The sequence below is a fragment of the Solanum dulcamara genome, chromosome 6, assembly GCF_947179165.1.
Source record: "Solanum dulcamara chromosome 6, daSolDulc1.2, whole genome shotgun sequence".
Lineage (NCBI taxonomy): Eukaryota > Viridiplantae > Streptophyta > Magnoliopsida > Solanales > Solanaceae > Solanum > Solanum dulcamara.
The window spans coordinates 8826794-8854481 of record NC_077242.1 but is presented as its reverse complement, the minus strand read 5'-3'; the positions used below and the strand labels follow the sequence as shown (position 1 = coordinate 8854481).

The following is a 27688-nucleotide window of genomic DNA, read 5'->3' as shown; positions in this document are numbered from 1 at the left end:
CCATAGAGGCAAGTGAAGTTGGTGAGCCGTATGATGGGCAACTAACTCTCTCTCTAACTAGAAATTTTTTCAGAGAAGTGCGAAAGGATTTTTTCTTCTGCCTAGTCATGCTCATCCCATTCTTGGTTCTGGAACTCTTCAAAAATCACACGCCAAATTTCATTTATTTGTTCTATTAAGCACTTCTTTGTGCCTGCTCCGTCCTTCTTTGACGAAATGGATGCTGGTTTCTATCGTAGTGGAGGTTGCTGTGAGGAGATCCTTGGAGAAGCGAAATATACGAGATCACAAACGTAATGCTGCCATGCCACGAGGCACTACCATGGAAGTAATGAAAAAGAAAAGGAGCTGGGGAATCGGCTTGCAAGGAAAATCTTGATTGTGAGAAAGTCCATATCTTTCTATTTTCCTCTAGCTCCGGCTAGAAAATTCAAATATAATTTAAAATTGTATTTGAAATTTAGAAACCATCCAAAATCTTTGTTCCACTTTTTTTTTCACTATTTTTTTCTTTCACTATAAGTTGTATGATAATTTTGAGAGACATAAGACACTAGAAATAATTAGAGATATAAATTTCGATTGTTTAGCTATTTTCAGAATAATGCTCAATTGATGTTTATCCTCATATATTCTCAATTAGTTGTTATGCAATATTATGATTCGTTATTTCAGTTACTTTCAATCATCTCTTTATTTTATAGGTAAATTGAACTTTTACATTCATTTGTTGAAAGGATTTGAGGGTCAATACCGATTAGAAAATTTGACAGATGAGTTCGGTAGAAATTATTAAACGAACTCAAGTATTGAGCATTACGCGTAGACGTTTGGAGTGTAAATTTCACAAAACTTAGTGCGTCTTGAAACATTTTACAAGTGCCCCATTTAAAATATCACTTATAAAATAATACGAACTTCTTTCTTTAAACCTGATTATAAAAGAGAGTTTTTTAAATGAAATTTTCCCGTTCTTTCGAAAACGAAATAAAAGTACGACTCTCTTTTTTAATTATTATTTTTTCAAATAAAATCTATTAAAAATGAAAATAAAAGCACTATATCAAGATCAAGCTTAATAAAAATATATAACCTAAACCGAAGTAAAATCTCGGAGAGTTTGAGAGGATCAAATATTAAATATCTACCAAGGAAAATCTTATTATGTTAGTTAGTTGGCTATTTGAATTTTGAGATGAAGATTCAATTCCGTAATTCCTTAGAAATAGGGCTTTAGAAAAATAATAGTAATTAAATATCTTCCATTACTATATTAGGAAAAACTTTTACTCTACAAATTATTCCAAAAAAAATAAATCAAAAATCAAATCCCAAAGTTATGTTGCATCTGAGACAGCTGGTTTGTGTAAAATGCCTAGATTTCCTACATATCTCCAATATACACATTGTAACCAAATTTCCATAACATCACTCTTTTTGCACTCTTAATTCTCCATCACCAACCATGGCATCCTCTATGAATGATGTTCACCAGCCATTTCTAGATTTTGAATCCATCAATGAATTAGAGACTGTACTGTTGGATACTTCATTACCTCTATGGAATCGTCTGCGTCAGGCCACGTGGATCGAAATGAAGCTCCTTTTCTCCCTTGCTGCCCCTGCTGTCATGGTTTACATGATCAATTATCTCATGTCCATGTCTACGCAAATCTTCTCTGGCCACCTTGGTAATCTTGAGCTCGCTGCTGCCTCACTTGGAAACACTGGCATTCAATTTTTCGCCTATGGCCTCATGGTACGTATATATATATAGAACGCCAACTTCTTCTTAGATTTCAAAATTCTTCTAACAAAAAATTAACTTTTTGAGATAATAACAATTAGCTGAGTGACTGTCTGGAAAAATCTTTATATATGATGTGTAATGTTGTAAGTTGTGCTATGTATAGTAAGTAATTAGAGATTTAATTTTTAATTTGTTTGTTAATTTTTTTTATTTTTTTTTGAATAGTTGGGCATGGGAAGTGCAGTTGAAACACTTTGTGGTCAAGCATATGGCGCAGGGAAATACGCTATGTTAGGAGTTTATCTTCAGAGGTCAACGATTCTCCTCGTTGTAACAGGGGTGTTACTCACTTTAGTCTATGTTTTCTGCAAGCCAATTTTGATATTCTTAGGGCAATCACCAGAAATTGCATCAGCAGCGGCATTATTTGTGTATGGTCTGATACCACAAATTTTCGCGTACGCTGTGAATTTCCCAATTCAGAAATTCCTTCAAGCGCAGAGCATTGTGGCACCAAGTGCTTACATTTCTGCTGTGACATTGGTGTTGCATCTCGTGATAAGTTGGGTGGCAGCTTACAAAATTGAGCTGGGGTTGCTAGGGGTGTCACTTGTATTGAGCTTGTCGTGGTGGATGATAGTGATAGGTCAATTTGTGTATATTCTGAAGAGTAACAAGTGTAAGAAAACATGGAATGGGTTCAGTTGGAGTGCATTTTCGGGTTTGCCAGAGTTCTTCAAGTTATCAGCAGCATCGGCTGTGATGCTATGCTTGGAATCATGGTATTTTCAAATTATCGTTCTGCTTGCTGGCTTGCTTGAAAATCCAGAATTGGCTTTGGATTCACTTTCTATTTGGTAAGACAATTCCTTCATAATGTTCCCATATTCCTGAATCAAAGTTACAGGACTTATTTTGTAACATAAAAGTCGGAATTTTATAACAAAATGGTCACAATAGCTGGAAAATATAACTTCCGATGGACACATTCATTGACACTCTTATCCGATACTCCCTCTGTCTCAATTTATATTATCTAGTTTACTAGACACTGAGTTCAAGGAATATGAGAAGACTTTTGAAATTTGTAGTTTAAAAGAAGTCATATGTGTTTGTGTGACTATACATCATCTCATTAAGGCCCTCTCATTACATTCAAGTAGTTGAATGCCTCTCTTTTTACCCTCTGTAGCTAAATTTTCTTACTTATGCGATGAGGGGCTTACTTAGTACTGTAATCGAGTTGGCAGAAAGTACCGACAGTCTGCCGCCCATCTTATTATTCCGTATCTCAACCAACATTTTTCTTGTCTCCAAATCTCTCTTTTGGCTTTTGAAACATCGATTCGTGATAGCTACTCATACGTGCCAAAGAGTCTTCCCTTTAGCCTAGACCCAGCTAAAGGTAAAGGTACAGATCAAGTGAAATTTGGCATTTTTATTTTAAATTGTTATATAATTATAAAAATGTATTATTCTTTTTTGAATTGATTAAATATCACTCATATTTTCAGATTTAAGAGTTCCTGCCCTTTAGGACTCTGTTGTAACTTCTTCATTGTATTTAGGTTATAGATACATTTTATCCTTTTCTTAGTTTATCTCCTTCCTGTAGAGATTGTATAGAATCTATATATACTCAATCAATAAAATATGTCGTTTCCTTTATTCTACTAGCAGTCTTATACTTCATATGGTATCAAGAGCCAATTAGCTCTCACGAGTGAAATTCTGTCGAGAAGCCCTCCCACCCTTCCCATCAAAATGGCCACAACAATTGTTCAGTTTAATTTTGTCACCCATATACCAATCAAATTAACTGTCAACCACAACTTTTCCCTTTGAAAAGCACAAGTGTCCATGCTTATGCGTGGTCACAATCTTTATGGCGGTCTAGACGGTTCTCACCCTGCCCCTGCTCGCACAGTGGCTTAAAATAATCAGAACGTCAAAATCCTGAATTTGTTTCATGATATCGCCAAGATTAGCTAATTTAAAACGCTATCTTGCCTTAGTTAATCCTACACTTTCTGCTATAATGCCTCTGCACCCACTACCAAAGCTGCTTGGGATGCTTTTCACACTGCATATGCCAAAGAATCACAAATAAGAATCTTTATTTTGAGCGATCGTATGGCTCGTGTATGGCTCATCTCTCGAAAGAAACCCCTCTTGTCGCTGATTATTTACACCAAGTTCAATTTCTTTGTGATGAACTTGCCACTGCTAGAGCTCCTGTGTCTAATGAGGAACTGATTGTCAAAATCCTCACTAGACTTGGATCTCCGTGAAATATCTGTTGTTATCTGTACAAGAGATTCTACTATCTCTTATCCAGAGCTTTATGAAAAGTTGCTTGATCATAAACTTTTCATAAAGCATCAACTTTTCATAAAGCATAAAGAAGCAAAGAAGCCACTATCACACCAATTACTGTTGCTATTGCACAACAAATGAACGCGCATCCTCATCCAGGAAACAACTCTAACAGGCGTTCAAGTGGAAATTCCCCAACACCAATCAGTCATGGCGTGCCCAACCATAGCGCACTGGAAGAAACAACTAACAACAACATTATGACAACAATCTGAAGTGCCAGTTGTATGACTGCCCTGATCATTCTGCTAAGTCTGCAGATTCCAATCACCTACAAGCTCCGACAAACTATGCTGCTCGCTTTCCAACTCAACAAGCTCCTTGAATTGTTGATACTGGCGCCACTCATAGTATGGCCTCAAATGCTCACAACTTCACTGATGTGCACATCTACCATGGTCCAGAGGAGATAGCAATGAGGGATGGTAACACCATTCCATATCTCATACCAGTAACACTAACATAAGTGCATCAAAAATCAACAATTTAAGCTTCTCAATACCTTATGTTCTCATGCTATAAAAAATATTCTTCTTTCTGTTTCCAAATTTTGCCGCGATAACCATACTTCCATTGAGCTCTTTTCTTTTTCTTATTTTGTGAGTGATCTGAGTACGAGGCAAAATAGAGAAAGGCTTTATGAGTGGTCGTGGGGCAGTGCACGTCATTCCCCTCAATGCAATGTTCGCGTTCCTCTACACCTGTGGCATGACGTTTAGGTCATCCTAATCATCGTATTTTAAACACGATTCTGCATTAGTTTTATCTTCCAATGCACATTCTAGGACCTCTCTGTTTGTAATTCGTGTTATTATAATAAAATGCACAAGTTACCTTTTCTAAAAAAATTCATTACAAAGTCAACAACCATTGCAAATTATTTTATAGTTATTTAAGGGGCCATCTCCTATTTTGTCAATTAATAACAAGAGATATTATGCCTTATTTATTGACCAATATTCAAAATACATGTGGTTGTTCACTATAAAGTCAAAAAAGAAAGTTCTTTGATATCTTTCAAGCTTTACATCCCTTATCTGAGCGTAGGTTTCAAATAAAAATTGTCTCTCTATACTAACGGTGGTGGTGAGTTTCAAGGTCTATACTCATATCTCAAAAGCCATGGTATTGATCACTTAATGACACCTCCATGCACACCCCAAAGAGAGGCACCAGTTGAACGTCGACATAGGCATGGTATTGAGACTGCCAAAATCTTGTTGCATTAAACCTCCTTGCCCTCATTTTTTTGGAGTTTTGCTTGCATCAAGCAGTCTATCTCATAAACTGTCTAACCACTCCAAATTTACAAAATAAATGCCCCTATGAAATTTTATTTCAAGAGGCTCCAAAGTATGAATCCTGTAATCTAATAAAAGAAGTTATTCTTCTATTCATTAATATGCAAAGTATTTATACAATTACAAGGAATTCTACAAAAGGAAATCAATCAAAACAACAACAACAACAACAACAACCCAGTAAAATTCCACACGTGGGGTCTGAGGAGGATAAAGTGTACGCAGACCCGACTCCTACCAAGGTAGGACGGCTAAAATCAATCAAAACAAATAAAAGAGAATATTCTACAATCACTCTTATTATTCTGTAATATTCTACAATCACTTTGTGATTTGTTACCATATTTTGTAACACTCCCCCTCAAGCTGAAACATAGATATTGATCATGCCCAGCTTGTCACAAAGATAACTAACTTGTGTTACATTCAATGTCTTGGTGAACAAATCAACTAATTATTCTCCCATTTTCACGTAGCCAGTGGAAATCAAATTTTCTTGAATCTTATCACGAATAAAATGACAGTCAACCACAATGTATTTAGTTCTTTCATGATGCACCACATTTGAGGCTATACGAAGAGTAGTCTCATTATCACACCAAAGTTCTGGCATATAATGCTTCACTCCAATTTCATATAACAGATGATGTATCCACATAATCTCACACGTAGACTGTGACATAGCTCTATATTCAGATTCTGCACTAGATCGAGATACAATACTTTGTTTCTTACTCCTCCACGATACTAGGTACCCTCCAATAAAAATACAACCGCATGTTATAGATCTTCTGTTAATTTTAGATCCTGCCCAATCAGCTTCAACAAAACACTCAACACGAGTATTACCGTGATTGCCATATAATATGCCACGTCCAGGAGTTCCTTTCAAGTAACAAAGAATCTATTCTAAAGCTTCCCACTATTTGACCATAGCCACTGACATTAACTTGCTAACAATACTTACTGCAAAGGCAATATTTGGACGAGTCACAATGAGGTAGTTTAACTTTCCAACTAACTTCATGTATCTCTTGTGATCATAAAAAATATCACCATCATATTTCATAAGATGCATATTGGGGACCATTGGAGTACTGCAGGGTTTGGCAGCCAACTTTCTAGTATCTGCAGGCAGGTCAAAAATATACTTTTTTTGAGACAGAAAAATTCCCTGCTTGCTTCTATTTATTTCTACTCCTAAGAAGTACTTCAACTGACCCACGTCCTTTGTATGAAACCTAGCATACAGGAAAGACTTGAGAGAAGAAATCCTTGTGTAATCACTTCCTGTGATGATAATGTCATCAACATATGTGACAAGTAGGATAGTGCCATCTACAGATTGCTGATGGAATACATAATGATCACATTTGCTTAGTTTTAGTCCAAAATCATGTACTACCTTACTGAACTTGCCAAACCAAGCTCGGGGACTCTGTTTCAAGTTATACAAGGACTTCTTCAAGTGATAAACTTTTCTATACTCTCTCTGAGCAACAAAATCGGATTGTTGCTCCATATACACTTCCTCTTGAAGATCACCATGAAAAAATCTATTCTTGATATCCAACTAATATAAAGTCCAATTCTCAGAAGCAGCGAGGGAAATAAATAGCCGGACAGAAGTGAGTTTGGCAACTAGAGAGAAGGTGTCTGAATAATCCACTCTTTAAGTCTGGGCATAACCTTTTAGCCACAAGTTTGACCTTAAGTTTGGCCACAAAACCATCTGGATTGACTTTTACTATGAAGACCCACTTACATCCCAGGAGGATGAGTGGTTAATCTATAATACTTATGCCTAGTTTTGCAAACATTAGGACGTGGTTCCAAACATCAGGACATGGTTCCAAACATCAGAATGAACTAATTCAAAAGATGACTCAACCCGCTTATTAACCCTGGGACCTATCGAGATGCGATGGTGTTTTACAAACTGACATGACTCATAGTCTAAGGAAGAAGCATTCTGAAATCGGGGACAAAGCTTCTTTAACATTAGTAAAGAAGTATGTCCCAACCGACAATGTGTTTCAAATGGAGATACAATACATGAGTAGGCACCAAATTGAGGCTCACATTCATTAAGAATATAGAGATCATTAGATATATATATCCCTTACTAATTACCTGGTTTATTGTAAGATCACGAAACAAACAATGATTGGGAAAGAATGAGATATAACAATTAAAATCTCTGGCAATATTTCTACTGACAGAGATCAAATTAAAGGCCAACTTTGGTAGACATAATACAGATTACAAGGTAATAGTTGAGATTGGTTTTGCGGTCCCTGATCCTACAATGTTACAAGTTGAACCATCAGTTACTGTCACAGGAGAAATTTTTTATGTGATCGAAAGCTAAAAAACTTATTAGAATTACCTGTCATGTGATTTGTGGCACCTAAATTAATCGCACATTTGTCCGATGAGGAGAGAAGATATGTTTTTCTTGACTCTATAAAAGGAAATCAATCAAAACAAAATATTCTACAATCACTCTTATTATTCTATAATATTCTACAATCACTCTTTAATTTGTTATCATATTCTATCTCAAATCCCTTAGAGTTTTTGATTGTTTATGTTACCCGTGGCTTAAATCCTATGCCAAAAATAAACCAAACCCTAAATTCAGTCCATGTGTATATTTAAGATTTTCTAATAAATAGTTCCACCAATATTTTGATCCCGTCAAAAATAATTTGTACTTATCAAGGAATGTTCTTTTTTGGAAGACACCTATCCTTTTTAGAATATTTTTTCCAATCAAAAAATCAAAAAGAGCAATAATATTGCTTGGGAAAATTTTTTAAGATGTTCAACCAGTGAATAATAAATCAAGTTCAAATTCTTGTTATCCACTCCCAGATGCTCTACCCATGCACTCTCCACCGCCCAACTCAACGTCTGCCGCCTCAGAAGGTGTCTACGTTACATCATGTAATCTTCAAAATGTATCTTCTCCTTTATTTCCACCCACAATTACACCACCAACCTATAATACTCAACCTCTACCATCATCCAAACCATTAATCACCTATCAAAAAAGAAATCACCAACAACCACGTACCTCTTTGTTGTCACTACTTTTCCCTATACTGCCCCAATCTACCTTCCCAATCATATGACAATAACCCTTTCCAAACCACACTTTCTTCGACTCCATCTATTCCTTCACCTGCAATGACCATTTTAACTCATCCTATGGTCACACGCTCCAAAATAAATAGCCTCAAACCCAAACAGTTTAGTGTCAGTGTTCAACTCTCCTCATCATTTATTCCTCGTACATACAAACAAGCATGTCCTCACTCTAACTGGAGAGAAGTCATGCAAGCTGAATTTGATGCCTTTATTAGGAATCAGACTTGAGATTTGATTCCAGTTGCTCCTTAGATAAATATGGTTGAAATAAAGTGATTATTTCATATAAAACATAAATCTAACGGTTCTATTTATAGGTTTAAAGCTTGTCTCGTTGCAAAGGAATTTTCACAACATCCAGAATAAGGATACTGAAGTCACCACCTTCACTCAGCTGATCAAGTGGCCGACATACTCACAAAACCACTTCCCAACGCCCTCTTTGTCCAATAATTTTTCAAGTTGGGAGTTTTTGACACCACCAACTTGCGGTGGTATAATAGCGGATAATATCACTCATAATTCAAATTTAGTTGTTTCTGCTCTTTAGGACTTTGTTGTAACTTCCTCCTTGTATATAAGTTATAGACAAGTCTTATCCTTTTCTTAGTTTATTTTCTTGTTGTAGAAGTTGTATAGAATCTATATATACCCAGTTTATAATCAGTAAAATATATTGTTCCCGTTATTCTACTAACAATCTTATACTTCATAAGTATGTCAAACCGGGACATAGACTAATAATATAGAAAATGGTCGATACATTAACAACTTTCCATAGTATTGCAAGAAGTCAAGAATGGCTGCAATGAAAAGAAAAACAAAGGGTCAAAAAAAGAGGCTGCAGTGTGAAGAAAAAAAGCCTTCACATTTGTCAACAATGGCTGCTAACGCGTAGAAAAACGCATAGAAAATTAACGCATAAATTTTCTATGCATTTTCATCCCCCTATAAATAGAGGGCTTCTTGCCCTCATTTAAAATATTCCAAAAAGAGAGAGTAAGAATACAAAGAGAGTTATACACCAAGATAAATATTGTAGTTTTGAGTGTCCTCTTTAGTAGTTGTTCCTTTTACAAGAGAGAAGTGTTAATTGTTGTTTTCTCCTTGTATTTGAGAGTTGTGTACTCCATATTAAAATAGTGAGATCCTTCTACCCCATGGTTTTTCCCCTCTATCAGTTAGAGGGGTTTCCACGTAAAATTCTCGTGTTTAATTTATTTTTATATTAATTGTCATATCAAACTTTAGTTGTGGTGCTTCCTCCCCCCAACAGGTGTTTTAAGAGCTCTCGATTATTCTGTCTATTTTATGCGAAGGTGTTATTTATGAATAGTAAATTTTTATAAATAGTAAAATTAGGTGAATAGTACTATTCATGTGAATAGTAAATTTCGGTGATGGTACAGTTTGTCACGATTGTTCGCAAAAATATTCAGAAATGATCTAGAAGAGTGTGAAGCAAATAACAATGTCGAGTACAATAAAGTTTGACGTGAAAAATTCAATGGGACTAATTTCTCATTGTGAAAAATAAAAATAAAAATGATATTGAGAAAGGACAATTGCTTAGCTGCAATTGAAAACAGACCCACATATTTTACTGATGACAGCAAGTGAAATGACATAGACAACAACGCAGTTGCTGATCTACACTTGGCACTAGCTGATCAAGTGTTGTCTAGTGTGGCTGAAAAGCGGACAACGAAGAAAATATAGGATACTCTTACGGGGTTGTATGAGACCAATTCTTTGTATAATAAAATCTTCTTAAAAAGAAGATTGTATACTCTTCGAATGGTAGAGTCCATTCCAGTTACTGAACATATCAATACTTTGAATACTCCATTTTCGCAACTTACAACAATGGGTTGTAAAATAGAGGGGACTGAACGTGCAGAGCTTCTACTTCAAAGTCTTCCTGACTCGTATGATCAACTCATCATCAATCTGAAGAATAATACAGAGAGTCTAGTTTTTGATGAAATTGCAATTGCTGTCTTAGAAGAAGAAAATCGGTGCAAAAATAAGGAAGACAAACAAGCAAATTTGCAGCAAGCTGAAGCTTTGATGATGGTGAGAGGAAAACCAACAAAATGTGGCCCCAGTGAGAGTCACAATCATGGCAGATCTCAATCAAGAAGTAAGAAGAATATCAAGTGCTACAATTATGGCAAGAAAGGGCACTTCAAAAAAGATTGTCAGTTCAAGAAGAAGAGTGAACACCCTGAGCCATCAAATGCTCAAGGGAATATTGCATGTACCTCGGATGATGGCGATATTTTATGTAGTGAGGCAATATCAAATAATGAAGGCAGAAAATATTTCGCTGATGTCTAGATCATGGACACAGGAGCAATATGGCACATGACTTCCTAGAGAGAATGGTTCCATCAATATAATTCTATCTCAGGAGGGTCTGTGTTCATGGGAAACGATCATGCTTTGGATGTTATTGGTATTGGATCCATCAAAATAAAGTGTATGATGGCACGGTACGCACCATCCAGGAGGTACAAAATGTAAAAGACTTGAAGAAGAATCTATTGTCTTTAGGACAAATAGATGATAATGGATGTTCATATAAGACTCAGGGTGGAGTCATGAAAATATCCAAAGGAGTGCTTATAGTGATAAAAGCAGAAAAACTTGCTGCAAATCTATATGTGCTTAAAGGAGAAACACACCAAGAAGGAGAATCATCAACCGCGTCAGCAAGTTTATTTGAAAAAGCAACGATGATATGGCATCGTACACTTGGCCATATGTCGGAATAAGGTTTGAAGATTCTTGCTACGCAAAAGCTTCTTACAGAGCTCAAAAAGGTTTCACTATTCTTTTGTGAGCATTGTGTTACCAGTAAGATAAATAGACTGAAGTTTAGCAGTTCCTCTGCTAAAAGCAAAGAAATATTAGATTTGGTCCACTTTGATGTCTGGCAAGCACCGGTGGAGTATCTAGGAGGAGCAAAATATTTCGTGTCATTCATCGACAATTACTCCAGGAGAAGTTGAGTGTATCCAATCAAGAGAAAGACAAATGTTTTTTTAGTTTTCAAAAAATTCAAAGCACCGGTGAAGTCTCTAGGAGGAGCGAAATATTTCGTGTCATTCATCGACAATTACTCCAGGAGAAGTTGAGTGTATCCAATCAAGAGAAAGACAAATGTTTTTTTAGTTTTCAAAAAATTCAAAGCACGGGTGGAACTTGAATCTAAGAAAAAGATCAAGTGTTTGAGGACAGATAATGGAGGAGAATACACTGGTGATGAATTTAATAACTTCTATAAACAAAAAGGTATTAAACGGCAGTTCACGGTGGCATATACTCCACAACAAAATGGAGTAGCAGAGCGGATGAACATAACTTTGTTGGAACGGACAAGAGCTATGTTGGCAACTGCAGGGTTGGAAAAACCATTCTGGGCAGAAGTAGTCAAAACCTCCTGTTATGTGATCAATCGGTCACCATCAACCACAATTGATCTGAAAACACCAATGGAGATGTGGACAGGAAAACCAGCTGATTATTCTCGCTTACATATATTCAGAAGTCCTGCTTATGTTATGTACAACACGCAAGAAAAATTGAAGTTGGATTCAAAATCTAGAGAATGCATTTTCTTAGGGTATGCTGATGGAGTCAAGGGGTATCGCTTGTGGGATTCCATAGCCCGCAAGGTGGTAATCAGCAGGTATGTTGTATTTGTTGAAAACAAGATACAAGCAAAAGAAGGTAGCACTTCAAAAGAAAAATCAGATACTACTACAGTTGAAGTTGAAGAAATTGAAGAAGTTTCAGTTTCTTTTGAAGCAACACCAGAGCACGAAGAACAAGAGCAAGCTGAGATCGAAACTCTACAAGTTCGAAGGTCAACTAGAGAGAGAAGAGAACCAGCTTGGCACTCATATTATTCTATGGAGAGCAATTTTGCATACTGTCTATTAACAGAAGATGGAGAGCCTTCAACTTTTCACAAGGCTATGAAAGGCTAAGAATTATCTCTGTGGGTGGCAGCAATGCAAGAAGAAATTAAAGCTCTTCATAAAAATAAAACATGGGATCTTGTTCAATTACCACAAGGAAGGAAGGCCATTGGAAAGAAATGGGTCTACAAGATCAAACGCAATGGTAATGATCAAGTGGAGAAGTATCGTGCAAGATTGGTGGTGAAAGGATTCACTCAGAAAGAAGGTATAGATTTCAATGAGATATTTTCTCCTGTGGTTCATCTCACAACAATTCGAGTGGTCCTGGCGATGCGCGCTATATTTGATTTGTACTTGGAGCAGTTAGATGTCAAAACTGCATTTCTTCATGGAGAACTTTAAGAAGAAATTTACATGCTCCAACCAGAAGGTTTTGAAGAATAGGGAAAAGAGAACTTGGTTTGTAGGTTGAACAAATCTCTATAAGGTCTCAAACAAGCGCCGAGGTGTTGGTATAAGAGATTTGATTCCTTCATTATAAGCCTTGGATATAACAGACATAGTTCAGATCCTTGTGTTTATTATAAGAGATTTGGTGATGAAGATTTTGTTATTTTGCTGTTGTATGTTGATGACATATTGATAGCAGGCCCCAACAAAGATCGACTAACAAATTTAAAGGCACAGTTGGCTAAGGAGTTTGAAATGAAGGACTTGGGACCAGCAAACAAGATTCTAGGAATGCAAATTTACCGAGACAGAAATAATAGGAAGATTTGGCTTTCTAAAAAGAACTACTTGAAGAAAATCTTGAGACGCTTCAAGATGCAAGATTGTAAGTCAATTTCTACCCCACTTTCTATTAATTTCAATTTATCCTCAAGTATGAGTCCTAGCAATGAAGCAGAGAGGATGGAGATGTCTCGAGTACCGTATGCATCAGTAGTGGGAAGTTTAATGTTCATCATGGTATGTACAAGACCTGACATTGCACAAGCAATGGGAGTGATCAGTCGATACATGGCTAATCCTGGTAGAGAGCATTGGAATACTGTTAAGAGGATCCTGAGATACATCAAGGGTACCTCAGATGTTGCAATGTGTTATGGAGGATCAGACTTTACTATTAAAGGTTATGTTGATTCAGATTATGCAGGTGATCTTGATAAAAGTAAGTCCACCACAGGTTATATGTTCACTCTTGCTGGAGGAGCTGTAAGCTGGGTTTCAAAACTACAATCTATCGTGGTTACATCTATGATAGAAGCAGAATATGTAGCAGCTACACAAGCTAGCAAAGAGGCAATATGGATGCAGATGTTACTGGAGGAGCTCGGGCACAAACAAGAGAAGGTTACTTTGTTTTGTGACAGTCAGAGCGCTTTGCATCTTGCAAAGAATCCGGTATTCCATTCAAGGACAAAGCACATACGAGTTCAGTATCACTTCGTTCGTGAGAAGGTGGAAGAAGGCAGTGTGGATATTCAGAAAATTCACACTAATGACAACCTAGCAGATATGTTTACAAAGCCGATCAATAGTAACAAGTTCATATGGTGTCGATCTTCTATTGGCCTAGCAGGAACATAACATTGCAGTAATTAGGTAGAAAAGATGGTGTGAAGACTTAATTGATTCTCAATTAAATCTTCAAGTGAGAGAATACAAAAAGTCAAGAATGACTGCAATGAAAAGAAAAACAAAGGGTCAAAAAAAGAGGCTGCAGCGTGAAGAAAGAAAGCCTTCACAATTGTCAACAATGGCTGCTAATGCGTAGAAAATTAACGCATAAATTTTCTACGCGTTTTCATGCTCCTATAAATAGATGGCCTCTTGCCCTCATTTAAAACATCCCAAAAAGAGAGAGTAAGAATACAAAGAGAGTTATACACCAAGATAAATATTGTAGTCTTGAGTGTCCTCTTTAGTAGTTGTTCCTTTTACAAGAGAGAAATGTTAATTATTGTTTTCTCCTTGTATTTGAGAGTTGTGTACTCCATATTAAAATAGTGAGATCCTTCTACCCCGTGGTTTTTTCCCTCTATCAGTTAGAGGGGTTTCCACGTAAAATTCTCGTGTCTAATTTATTTTCATATTAATTGTCATATCAAACTTTAGTTGTGGTGCTTCCTTCCCCAAACAGGTATGTGTGAACACTCAAATCGATGTAGCAAACAAAAAAGCAATTTTTATTGTGACCAAAACTTGGAGTGAATGGTAAACTATGGGCTATGACATGAAAATAGTATTACTAATTGTCAAAAGTACAAGGTTTACATACTTCACCTATGAGCCTAGACAAGCCAAATATATGCCTTCTTAAAGACCCTAAGAACACAGAACCCTTGTAGGCTGCTGGCACCCGCAGCGATAATGTAAGTAGTAGTAAAAAACAGCCCAATGTCACGGCCATCTTCGCGTCTTGTTAAATAAGTACAAACCTTTTTAGCTTTGCGTATTCTATTTAAATTTTCAAGTTTGTGTACTCTGTGTCATTCTTGTTACATTGAGTATCTTTACATTTGATTTTTTGTTGCTTCTTTGGATAAACTCACTTGATTATTTTCAATTAGCTAACCTTTTTTTCCCCTTTATTTTGGCGCGGAAAAAAACAAATTAAAAGCATGACGATTTGTGGTTGGGCGTTCATGATATCAGTTGGATTCAATGCAGCAACAAGGTCAGGAATCCTTTGTAGTTTTTTTTTCTTTCTTCTTATTGTTCCCTCTCTCCACATTTTCGATACAAAAGCATAGTACGTCTATCGACTTACTTTTAATGTTAAATCATTGATGAATTAACAGTGTGAGAGTGAGCAATGAATTGGGAGCAGGGCATCCAAAATCAGCAGCATTTTCAGTGATAGTTGTCACAACATGCTCTTTCATCATCTCAGTGATTTTTTCAATTCTTGTTCTCGCATTGCGTAATGTCATTAGTTATGCCTTTACTGGAGGAGAAGTTGTGGCTGAAGCTGTCTCTGATCTCTGTCCGTTGCTCGCGCTTACCCTTGCACTTAATGGAATTCAGCCTGTCTTATCTGGTAATTACAGTGAACTCATTAAGCATCTTAATTAGGGGATTTATTTTGTTCTGGTGCCACACATTGGATTAGGAGTTATATATAAATTTGAATCTTGTGTAGGTGTGGCTGTTGGTTGTGGATGGCAAACCTTTGTGGCCTATGTCAATGTGGGCTGCTATTACATTGTGGGAGTCCCATTGGGTTCTCTTCTTGGGTTCTACTTCAAACTGGGTGCTAAGGTATAATTTCAGCATTTGTTACTAAGTAGAGAATTAATTGTCAAAACTATTTTTTTTCGTAAGTTTCATATTTTAACTATCTATTGTTTTCTTTACATACCTAAACTATAGCTTCCTTTGTATTAAAACACTTTCGGTGTTGAGTTGACCAAATATTTGCTCTCACTCGACAATAGGCATCGAAGTGTGTTTTAATACAAAGGTAGTGATAATTTAGGTAAACTAATGAAACAATGTATAGTTAAGGTATAAAATTCGCAAAAATATTCTACTTTAGATATGTTTTTGACTATTAACTCTACTTAGTAATCAAAATAAATTTGCTCAGTCCATTCTATTCAAATTTGCTTAAATTTGAGTATACATACTAATTTATCTTTTTGTTTGGGTCCATATTTCTGTTATATATAGGGCATATGGTTAGGAATGATGGGTGGTACGGTTATGCAAACAGTAATTTTAATATGGGTCACAATTCGAACTGATTGGAATAAAGAGGTAATTATATTAAACCTCTTTTGCCCATATATTTTTTTCTGAATTCTTTTCACTGACCTAAATGTTACTCTTTTTTTAATGACTTTGCAGGTTGAAGGAGCTCAAGGCAGGTTAAATAAGTGGGAAGACAAGAATGAACCAATTCTGATAGAGTAGTAGAAGTTGTATTAATAATGGCGGAGCCAGGAAATAGAAAGAAAGAAACTTATGTCTAACCATTGAACATTTTTCAGTGGGAAAAATATTAATCTTTAGTAATGTTATCTGGTAATTACAGAGTTTTGTTATGCATCTTACTTTGTAGTTTCTTGAATATTAGATTCAGATAAGAGACAGTATCATCTTAGGCCCAACCGTTTATCTAACGAAGTCAAGAATTATGCAAGGATTTTTTGAATTTAATATATTTAAAAGTAACTTTTAATCTATATACACAATATTAAAAGTAGGTCAAAAAAGGTGGGATTGAATTACGAAAATCAACGGACTGCCTTGATTAAAATCGAGGGACGTGCGTCTACTATTAAAACTAGGTCAAAGACCAAGGACCAAATTACCCCATGGACGCACTTGATTTTTTGACTAAAACCGACGGACTCGATAGCATTGAAAAATGATGGGTTGGTATACGGAAACTGATGGAGTACTTCAGTTAAATTTATAAAATTGACGGAATTCCTCAATTTTTCAGAATTAAATATTTTAGGTCTCTAATTTATTTGTTATCTTAATAGGATTGATAAGATAAGACCAAGCCCTCCTTGCTGTACTTATTAACATTGAGAATTTTATTATATTATTAATAAAATGCATCTAGACACTTTGATTAGTAATATAAATTCGTCCAAAAAGAGAACACTGAAAAAAAGAAAGCAATTTTAAGTTGAAGTAATGTGTTCTCTTGGAGGTTTGAACTCTTAAACTAATTCAAAGTTGTTTGAGTTATACGATGACGTTGTCATACTGTTGTATCCTAGAGAAGATAAGATAAGAGTTATATTACTGTATCGGTAAAGATTATAATGCAACAAATCAAACTTAATTCTCTTTAAAGAAAATGAGATATCTACGTCTCGGTCCAAATAAAAGGGCCAATTAGTTCCTATATATTGCATGGAAACATAAATAGAATAAATGTACGTATAAACATAAAGAGTATTTTAAAGCGTTGGACTTGGACGTGTTGTGCGCATATTGAATAGTTGGCAAGATTGCTTAAGAACGAGCAAGACTTAAAAGGAACTTTTGCTTTTTAATTAATTTAACTTTTTCATTTTTTGTGCTACAAAAGTTTACTTAGAAAACAGATGCTAAATGGCATAATGAGCTTTAATTAAATTAAAGATTATATTCTTCCACTTGTTTATACTTTTTATATATATAATTATTAGTGCATACGTGATATCACTTTGAAGAACTTTTGAGAAATGCATATACAAAGTTGGGACATAGAGTTAAATAAGTTGACATTAAAAATAAATAAATTGAGATCTATTATAAACCCATTCATGTGAGAATAGTTCCAAAATAAAAACTGATAAATTAGAAAATTTTAAAAATTAAGAAAGAAGTTGAAGATGATGTTAAAAGAATTAGATCGAAAGAAGTAATTTTGATAACAAAAATAATAAACATGTGAATGAGGCATTAATTTGGTTGAGAAAGCTGGACTAAATTAAATGAGGCACGGTAAAACAAAATCAAAATGGAATAGTGACTTAAACAAGGTGGGACAGGGAGGGGCAAGAGAGGTCAAAACTTTAGCGGTAAAAGATTTAACCCCCTTGTCTCATTGTCACCCCTTAGTGTTAACAGTACTATACCAAAAAATATTTTTAGCGATAAATCCTTAGAGACAATATCTGACAGAAATATAAGGTAAGACTGCGTATAATAGATTCTTGTGATTGAGCCTTTTTTTGGACCCAGCGCATAGTGGGAGCTTAAGTGCACCGGACTGCCCTTTAATTAATTAATGAAAATAGTTTAATTGTCGCCAAATATGTTTTTTTAAAGACAGTTATCATTTTTTTGTAAATTTCTCTAAAGCCTATAGCGACACTAGGTTCAATGACAATCAACTAATGTCATTAAAAGTTTTAGCTTTCTTTATTACTCCCTTTATTCTATATTAACTGAATTTTTAGAGTTTTTTTCATTGTTCAAAATAGTTGAATTGTTCAAAGTTCGAGAGATATATTTGAATCTTTTTCCATGTTTACCTTTTGCATTAATGAAGTTTTGTAATTTTTTAGAAGTTAAGCTACATTACTTACAAAGTTATACTCCAATAAGAGACTATTTGTATTTATGATTTCACATTTAATCATCTTTATGAAGTTAATTAAACAAAAGGGTAAGAGAGGAAAATGTGGTTCAAATTTTGTCCTTGAATGTATTTTTTAATATGTGTGTATTATCTTAGAAATTCAGTTAATATAAAATAAATGAAGTAATGTGTAATAAATACTACTGAAAGTTATTTTTGTAACCCATGCAACCACTTAATCGATCGAGTAAAAGTCCATTTTCTTGGGTTTCTAGTTCCAGCTTCTACAAGGTCAACAAATGAAGGAGTATAAAAATGATCATATAAGCAATAAAATATTATTAAAAAAGAAAGTTTGGACGTATAGTCTGTGAAAGTGATGCAAAAAAATCTCAATCATCTAATTGAAAGAAGAACAAGACTCTTTGAAATAACACAACCATGACATTAAATAAGCATAGTATGAAGTAGTTGGATGAAAGCCATGTTCAACCACTTCGAAATTGTAAATTCATAACAAAGATAAGTTGTTATTGGAGTAATTTAAATAATAGTGGAATTACACTTTAAATAATTACCCCGGTCACTTTTAGTTATTCAATTTGAATTTTACATGTTTTTTAAATAATAATTAATATGAATATTTTATCGCAATATTCATATTAATTGTCATATAGCCTTAGGCCTTGAAAAATAATTTGAGGAATAAATGATTAATGTTGGTATAATAAGAAAAGAATTATTTTTTTTATAGAGATAAGTATTAAAGACACACCTAAACTATTCCATTTTTTTGAATTTCATATCAAAACCATTGAAAGTGTGAGTTTCATACCTAAACTATCACTTATTAGTTTGATAAACACACATCAGTGGTGTGTATAATACACTCTCTCTATTCTCTTTATTTTTTTGCAAAAACCTTGCCACATGGATAAAATATTCCATCTTGACAAAAATTAAATAAACTATTAATATTAATTAAAAGTTAAAGACTAAAGTATTTTTATCCCCAAAAAAGAAATTATTTTTTTTAAAAAAAAATTAAAATATTGAAAAAGAGTGTAGTACACACACCATGATGAGAGTGAAATAAAAGAGACAAGTGGATTTCTCAAACTAATAAGTGATAGTTTAGGTATATGAAACTCACGCTCCTAATAGTTTATGTATGAAACTCAAAAAATAAAAATAATTTAGGTGTGTTTTTGACACTTGTCTCTTTTTGACATGTTAGAGACAATAAATAAAAGTAAAAATTTATTTTAAAAATATTGAAGTAAAAGTGAATATTACTCATGAACATACGAGAAGCATAAAATTAATTAAGCTCAAAGTTAGTAAAATATGATAACTACAATGATCTTTATTTTTATTAATAATCAGTAAGATGATCTAAATATAATTTTTTTATTTTTTTTAAGAAAAATTTAACGAGGGCGAAGCAAAACCCCCAGATCTTAGCATAAATAAATTATCCTAAATTAAAAATAACATAAGAAAAAGATTTAAACTTTACATCCAATTCTACGATAGTTCATAAGTCGATCGTCCTAAAAAGTATAACTCATACCCAATACAAGTTTGTTTTTTGTTGTTATTTTAGGCGCTTCACTTTTGTGGTATTATTTTTTTCCCATTTGACATTCTATCTCGCCCAAAATATTCAATAAATTTTCAAATGCATTTTAGGTATTATTTATAATGAAAATAAAAAAATGATAATCAATGTTATATTAATATAGTATGTTACTTTAGATCTATTTTTTATACTAGTAGCTGTTGCCACTAGATCTATCATTAATTCGTTGAGACAGCATCCTCTTTGTTAGCAATAGGTACGTACATTTAAAAAGCAAGAATAAAATATCAAATTAAAATTGCAAATGGATCATTATCCTACATGTTTGTCAGTTCATACAATTATTTAATACTATATTTTTCAATAGTGGAGCATTAGATTCTCTTTAATCTTCTTCTAACCTTTGCCCTTGTGGGAACATGATCCTTATTTTACACATGGTAAAAATTCTACGCACTTTTCCGTTTTAATTTATTTATTTTAATTTTAATTTAATAAGAAATTTTAAAATATTAATATTTTTTTGAATTTTGTACTCTCAAATTAAAAATAACTAGAATGATATTTTATTTTATTTAATAATAAAAATAGATAGAAAGAGTCTAAAAAAAAAGTAAAATAAGACAATTAAATTAAAACTACAAATAGTTACCAATTTCATCATCCCCTTGTGGGACCTTGTGTTCTCTTAATTTTTAGCTTGCAGGCAACCCCATTGGAGCACTTATCTCTTGCCAAATTTCTCAATGGTTGCTTAACTAGTTTGAAATTTCTAAGAATTTATTATGCAATATACGATCTCCAAAGCCCAGACTTCATAAAAGGCCATTGACTCTTCCACTGCTGTACGAACCATCCGCTCCTTTTCAGCATGTTTTTCTCAATTTCAGACTGTTCAGAGAAATGGGCTCCTCCAATTTCCCACATGAAACTTTATGTTGTTGCTGTAATCTCCTCTTCCCTTTTAAGTTTGACAAATTCTGTTCTCATTTTCACTCTCATCTCTTCTGTCCTTTAAGGGTCTGGTTTTCTTGATTTGACAGACGTGAAATTAGTTACCCCATATGGTTTCTCGAGTAAAGTTCCAAACTTTAGTCATTTTCTGAGTTTCTTGAAGTGGTGGAATGAAGATTCTTGGGGCAGTGTTGCCACTGTTTGTTTTCATTTGGGTGTTGCAGAATAAACATGGGAACTGTGAAAGACCTGATGTTGTGAATGTTGGTGCAGTTTTTTCTTTTGATTCAGTCATTGGTAGGGCAGCCAAGAAAGCTATGGAGTTAGCAGTTTCTGATGTCAATGGGGATCCCAACATTTTGAATGGGACTAGTCTTAATTTGATTATGGAGGATTCTGTTTGCAGTGTCTTTAAAGGGACCATTGGAGGTACATGTTTTAACTCTTCCTTTTTTGGTTAATTTAAAGTTGTCACTTTTCATGATGTTAGTAGAAATATCTTGTTGTAATCATTTTAGAATTTACTTTCTTACTTATCAAACTCAAGATGATGAGGGCTATTGGAAACAAACTCTTATCTTTTCAAGCTCCCCTACCTTTCTCCGGACCTCACTTGTAGGATTACACTGGATTTGTTGTTGTTGTACTTATTAAGCTCAAATTATTGGGCGATGAGTGGGAGCTTTTCGCTATTCAAGCTAAGCTTGTAGGAGTAATATTTCTTTTATAACAATAGTGTTCGGACTTACTTGTGCTCATCTCGACTAATTCCACTGAAAGCTTGTAGCAATACTTAAGTCACCAAAATCTCTTGATTAGCCTATGGTGGACATCTTTGAGGCATTCCACTAGTCATACTTGAATAGCTATTTTTCATAATGGATTACTAGTTTAAAACCACTAATTCTCAGTAGTCATTGTTGTTGTTTTCAATTGTTGATTTCTCTAACTTATCGAAGAGGGGATTTTCTAGCTGGTTTATGAAGAAGGTGAAAACCAACTTTATGCACTTTCCAGTTTCCATAACCCAGTCATTGTTAAGATTTCCGAAGTAGCAAAAGAAGCAATTATGTCAACTAACTTCTCGTTTCTGGAAATTCATTTTTCCCTTTCTCTTTGGACCTTCTTAATCTTTAGGAGAACAAGAGGGGTACTTATTGTAGGAGTATTATGAATCATTTCTTGGGTTCAGTGGTGAATGGTGATGTTCTGTCTCTTGGAAAAAAGAAACTTGCTAAGCTACTTCAGTACAAGAATAATGCTATCTTCTTTTCTGGTAGATGTAATGCAAAAGTATTACATTTCTTCAATAAAAATATACTGAGAAGATTTACTATATAAGCGTAAGAAAGCTCATATTAAAGGACAAGATCAACGAGGGCGTAGGCATCATAAGCATCTGTAATTTTCTTTCCAGTCAGGAACTACCAAAAAAGAAAAAGGAATGCTTTATATGTATAGATATATTATCTGGAGGCACAGTGCTTTCGTACTAGAGTTGATAGTCATGTTCAAGAATCCCTCCAGCATAGTTTATGATTCCAATTCTTTTTGTCAGCTTTACAGGTAATGGAGAAGCAAGTGGTGGCAATAATTGGACCACAGTCCTCTGCAATAGCTCATATGATTTCTTTCATTTCAAATGGTCTTCATGTTCCTCTTATCTCGTATGCTGCCACTGATCCTACACTGTCTTCCCTCCAATTCCCATTTTTCCTTCGAACAACACAGAGTGATCAATACCAAATGGAAGCTGTTGCTGACATTGTCTACTTTTATGAATGGAAAGAAGTCATTGCTATATTTCTGGATGACGACTATGGGAGAAATGGCATAGCTGCTTTAAATGATGCACTTGCTAAGAAAATGTCAAAGATTTCATATAAACTTCCATTACCTATTAATTATGATCTTAGTGATGTTGTTTATGTACTAAATCAATCGAAATCATTAGGACCTCGTGTTTTTGTTGTGCATATCAATCCTGACTCCCAATTAAGATTCTTCAACGTGGTCCAGAAGCTGAAAATGACTGGGAGCAATTATGTGTGGCTTATGACTGATTGGTTTTCTACTACTTTAGATTCTTTCTCCCCGAAAAACAGATCTTTTCTACGGGCTCTTGAAGGTGTAGTTAGTCTTCGTCCCTATATTCCACAAACTACCCGGAAAAGAACTTTTTTGGCTCGCTGGAGAAAGTTGCAGCAAAATGAGCTGGTTGACTCAGGATTGACTGCATATGGTCTTTATGCTTATGATACCGTGTGGGTAGTAGCACGTTCAATCGATAACCTACTTCAACAGGGAGGCAACATAAGCTTTTCTCTCAGCAATATGTTAAATGGCACAACAAGTGATAAATTACAGCTTGGGAAACTTAGAGAATTTGATGGCGGAGGACTTCTAATGAATATCTTATCAAAAACAAACTTCACCGGTCTGACAGGAAAGATTCATTTCAGTCCAGATCGAGATCTTATTGGTAGTGGTTATGAAGTCATTAACATTGCCCAACAGCAAATTCACACAGTTGGTTACTGGTTAAATTTTTCTGGTCTCTCGATTTTACCTCCAAAAGCACTACAAAACAAAGAAACAGCTGTTCAGAATCTCAAGAGTGTAACTTGGCCTGGTGGGAAGAGCGAAATACCGCGTGGTTGGGTTATTGCTAATGATGAAAGACCCTTGAGAATTGGATTTCCAAGAAGAGCTAGTTTTACTGAGTTTGTGACATTGAATGACAGCCACAATGTACAGGGTTATTGCATAGATCTCTTTTATGAAGCACGGAAGCTTGTACCTTATGATGTTCCTTTCAAATTTGTGCCATTTGGTACTGGTCTTGCCAATCCAAATTATGATGCCCTCGTGAATATGGTTGCAACTGATGTGAGTATATTTTGTTAATCTCTCTTTACGAGTACCAAATGCCATCTAAAACTTGCCTCTTGTTTCTTACTATTCTTCCCTTCCATATAAAAAATACTTTGCACAGCCATTCACTTATATAGCCTAGCTGATGTAAATGACAAGAATAGGTTTCCACACCACAGCCTATCTCTTTTATAAGAGTATGGAGCTCATTCTTTTGAAGATTGTTTTTAGGTTTTTGATGCAGCTGTTGGAGACATTGCTGTTGTCACAAATAGGACAAGGATGGTTGATTTCACTCAGCCTTATGTGTCTACAGGCCTTGTCATAGTAGCCCCCATTAATAATTCAGAATCAAGCGCTTGGGTTTTCCTCAAACCTTTTACACTGGAAATGTGGGGTGTTACAGCTCTTTCATTTCTTATAATAGCTGTGGTCATTTGGATACTTGAGCATCGCGTCAATGATGATTTTCGTGGTCCTCCAAAGAGACAGATAACTACAATGTTCCTGTGAGTCCCTATGCTAAGTATTACTTATATTTATTTTACCCTTCTATATTCACTAGTAACAGGTATACTAATAAGACTGCACACACCTTTTCCAACAATTTATTATTAACTCTTTACAAATATTATGCAGGTTCAGCTTCTCGACACTTTTCAAAACAAACCGTAAGCATTGATTTGGTTTTTCAATTCTGCTTTTTATGGCTTGATCTTTGTATATGGAAAAAATCAAGCTCAAGTTTATGTTGTCGTATGATTAGCCATCCTTCTAACTGGAAAGTAACTTTATTTTGTAAATTTCCAGAAGAAAATACCGTAAGCACTCTAGGTAGAATGGTAATGGTGGTTTGGCTATTCTTACTCCTGGTGATCACATCAAGCTATACAGCAAGTTTGACATCCATCCTTACAGTGCAGCAACTTTCATCACCGATCACTGGAATTGATAGTTTGATTGCAAGCAACTCGTTAATTGGATATCAAGTTGGGTCATTTGCATATAGCTATTTGAAAGACATTCTCAACATAGCTCCATCAAGATTAATATCTCTACGCTCCCCAGAAGAATTTGAAGCTGCTCTGCGACGAGGCTCAGGAAATGGAGGAGTGATGGCAATTGTTGATGAACTTCCATACATGGAGTTGTTCCTTCAAAATCGTACTGATTTTGGGATTATTGGTCGACCATTTACTAAGAGCGGATGGGGTTTTGTAAGTGGTCCATTCATATGCACCATTTATTTAGTTTAAAACTTTCTGCTGATTAGCACACCTCCAAGTGTATCGCGTAACTTGAACTGGTGCAAATGAGTGAAATCACCTCGTATTGAAAACGTTGGACTTGGTCATGACTAATTCGACTTGTAGCAAAAGGGCTTAGAAAGTCATTCCATTTTAGAGAACCCTTAGATTCAAAATAGCCTGGCAACTTGATCACGAGATAATGAGAAAATTTGGCAAACGCGAATCACTTCTCATTGCATGGTTATGTTCAATTTATACTTTTAACTGAATGTTTCTTTGCCTCGTCCGAAATGCAGGCTTTCAAAAAGGACTCTCCTCTGGCTACCGATATGTCAACAGCAATCCTGAAACTGGCGGAGAGTGGGAAACTTCAAGAGATACACGAAAAGTGGTTTTGCCAATTAGGTTGTCCAACGGATAGGAGAAAAGACCCAGAGCCTAACCAGCTCCACTTGAGCAGCTTTTGGGCACTCTATCTTTTATCTGGTGCTGTCACTGTCCTTGCTCTGTTAATATTTTTACTCAGAAGTATTCGCCAATATATACGATACAAAAGGAAGCATACAGACCTTTCTTCTCCCTCGAACACCAAATGTTCACAGGTGATCTACAGTTTCTTTGACTTCATCGATGAAAAGGAAGAAGCCATCAAAAGAATTTTCGCTCAACATGATAGTTCTCAAGTTCAAACAAATGGATCCTAATCTTTGCTCAAATAGTTTCTTATTGAAGTAGAGTATACATGTTACTGAGATTTAGGGATACTTACTAGTTAGAGATGCTAATATATTACTCACCAACTGTATAGGTCTTGTACAAATGGCTCTACCAAATGCAGGATTTAATGTAAAAACTCTCAATTCCCCCAGAGTTCTGTACATATTCCCTTTGTTTCAATTTATGTGGCATAGTTTGACTGGATACAAAACTTAAAAGGAGAGAAATTTTTTAAACTGTGGTGTTAAATATGCCATGAGATTTTTGTGGCTATAAATGTTTGTAAGAAGAGTAAAATAGAAAGTTAAAAATTAATCATTTTCAAATATAGATAATATCATTCTTTTAGTAAAGGACCAATAAGTATATATAGTCCTACATAAAGTGGAATAGAGCTATTTCCACGATCCAAGCTCATGAAGCGTAATTGGCCGTTTTGGCCCAACAGATATCATCAATTTGTTTCTTGAGCTACGACATCGTCGAGCCCAAAACCGTGCGTACCATGTGAAATTGTGCTATGCCTTATAGAACTCTTCATTATCGTCTCCGTTCCAGTGTAGATTCGCCTAAGGTATCATGTGCTTCTCCAGAAGCTTGCCAGTTCTTCTTTGTGACTCGTCTTCGTCGGCCTTGTCTTCGTCATGAATGTCACATATACCCCCAAAAGACTCAGCATCCTTGTTAAGGTTTGTTCACCATCGTATTGAGATAGTGTCTGGCTTTGATATCATATTTATCATAACCCAAGCTCATATCAGGTATTGTCCATTTTGACTCAACATGCCTCACAAAATGCCCCTTGGGCTATGCCATAATTGAATCCAAAAAAATGTGTACATGTGAATTTGTGATGTTTATAAAGCTCTTCATGGTCCTCTCTATCGCATTTCGACGTAGGATTTGCATACGGTATCATTTGCACCCTTTCTTCAGAACGTAGTTAGCCTAGAAATCTGTCCATCCTTCTTTGTGTCCAATCTCATCGGCCCTCCTTCAGTCATGGGCACCACACACCCCCTTCCCTCTTCATACCTTTCCACCAATAGTGTGGGCGGATCGTCATGTACATCTTCGTGCTCCCTGGGTGCAGGAAAAAGGGACTCACCGTTCTCGTTGAGGTTTGCCTCACCACCATAGTGAGAGAGTGTCAAGCTTTGATATCATATTTGTCACAATCAAGTTCATGACATGTATTGTCTGATATGGCTCAATAAGCTTCACAAGTTATTTCTTCTTAATTGGGTTATGCTATCTACGGTTCTAAAAGCACATGTATAATGTGAACTTGTATTATGCTTTATATTTTGGGATATTATTCATTAGTACTATAGTTGAATCTTTAATTAAATTTATTTGTTGAATTTGAAATATAAGGTTATAGTTAAGTATTGAATCTTGATGTGCACAACTTTTATTTGAATGATGAACCTGTAAATTTAGGGTTATAGTCTTTTTTTTATCGGATGTCCCCAAAGGGACAATTTAGGATTAAAATCGACCCTTTCAATTTGGGGCTTACTAATTAAGTTTGAAGCCGGATCAAGTACGTTATTGATTGTAAATCGAGTTTAATCTATCTATCTATCTATATATATTATAAAAACACGAATGTTAAAATGCCAAATGTTGAGCAACAAAAATATCCCCAAAATATTGATCGATTTTTATACCCCTAAAAGTCAAATTATTTGTTCAAAGAGATAATCCAATTAGATTAAAATGTATATTTTTCTTTACCTAATATTTGGCTCCAACAACAATTTTGTCT

At 35.0% G+C, this 27688-nt stretch overlaps 2 protein-coding genes across 3 annotated transcripts; both read left to right on the top strand.

The window, feature by feature from the left end:
- Nucleotides 1–1403: 1403 nt before the first annotated feature.
- On the top strand, nt 1404–16445 carry LOC129892276 (protein DETOXIFICATION 40). The gene is made up of 7 exons (XM_055967839.1): nt 1404–1759; nt 1976–2607; nt 15133–15189; nt 15314–15552; nt 15655–15773; nt 16185–16271; nt 16362–16445. Exons 1-7 carry the CDS (start codon nt 1466–1468, stop codon nt 16425–16427), a joined length of 1494 nt encoding a protein of 497 aa, XP_055823814.1. The 5' UTR covers nt 1404–1465; the 3' UTR covers nt 16428–16445.
- A 4539-nt stretch (nt 16446–20984) lies between these two features.
- On the top strand, nt 20985–26078 carry LOC129891763 (glutamate receptor 3.7). Of its 2 annotated transcripts, XM_055967245.1 has the most exons (7): nt 20985–21068; nt 21166–21505; nt 22635–23965; nt 24182–24459; nt 24590–24621; nt 24761–25167; nt 25497–26078. In XM_055967245.1, exons 2-7 carry the CDS (start codon nt 21247–21249, stop codon nt 25902–25904), a joined length of 2715 nt encoding a protein of 904 aa, XP_055823220.1. In that variant the 5' UTR covers nt 20985–21068; nt 21166–21246; the 3' UTR covers nt 25905–26078. The 2 variants fall into 2 exon arrangements, with proteins under 2 accessions (XP_055823220.1, XP_055823221.1); XM_055967246.1 differs by lacking the exon at nt 20985–21068 and having other exon boundaries at nt 21419–21505; nt 22643–23965.
- Nucleotides 26079–27688: the final 1610 nt, after the last annotated feature.

Excerpts from the sequence above, each read along its gene's own strand:
- LOC129892276 (XM_055967839.1), top strand. The coding sequence starts at position 1,466 with ATGGCATCCTCTATGAATGATGTTCACCAGCCATTTCTAGATTTTGAA. Across the intron at positions 1,760-1,975 it reads TTTTCGCCTATGGCCTCATG|TTGGGCATGGGAAGTGCAGT; the intron begins GTACGTATATAT and ends TTTTTTGAATAG. Across the intron at positions 15,774-16,184 it reads ACTTCAAACTGGGTGCTAAG|GGCATATGGTTAGGAATGAT; the intron begins GTATAATTTCAG and ends TGTTATATATAG.
- LOC129891763 (XM_055967245.1), top strand. The coding sequence starts at position 21,247 with ATGAAGATTCTTGGGGCAGTGTTGCCACTGTTTGTTTTCATTTGGGTG. Across the intron at positions 23,966-24,181 it reads TGAATATGGTTGCAACTGAT|GTTTTTGATGCAGCTGTTGG; the intron begins GTGAGTATATTT and ends GATTGTTTTTAG. Across the intron at positions 25,168-25,496 it reads CTAAGAGCGGATGGGGTTTT|GCTTTCAAAAAGGACTCTCC; the intron begins GTAAGTGGTCCA and ends TCCGAAATGCAG.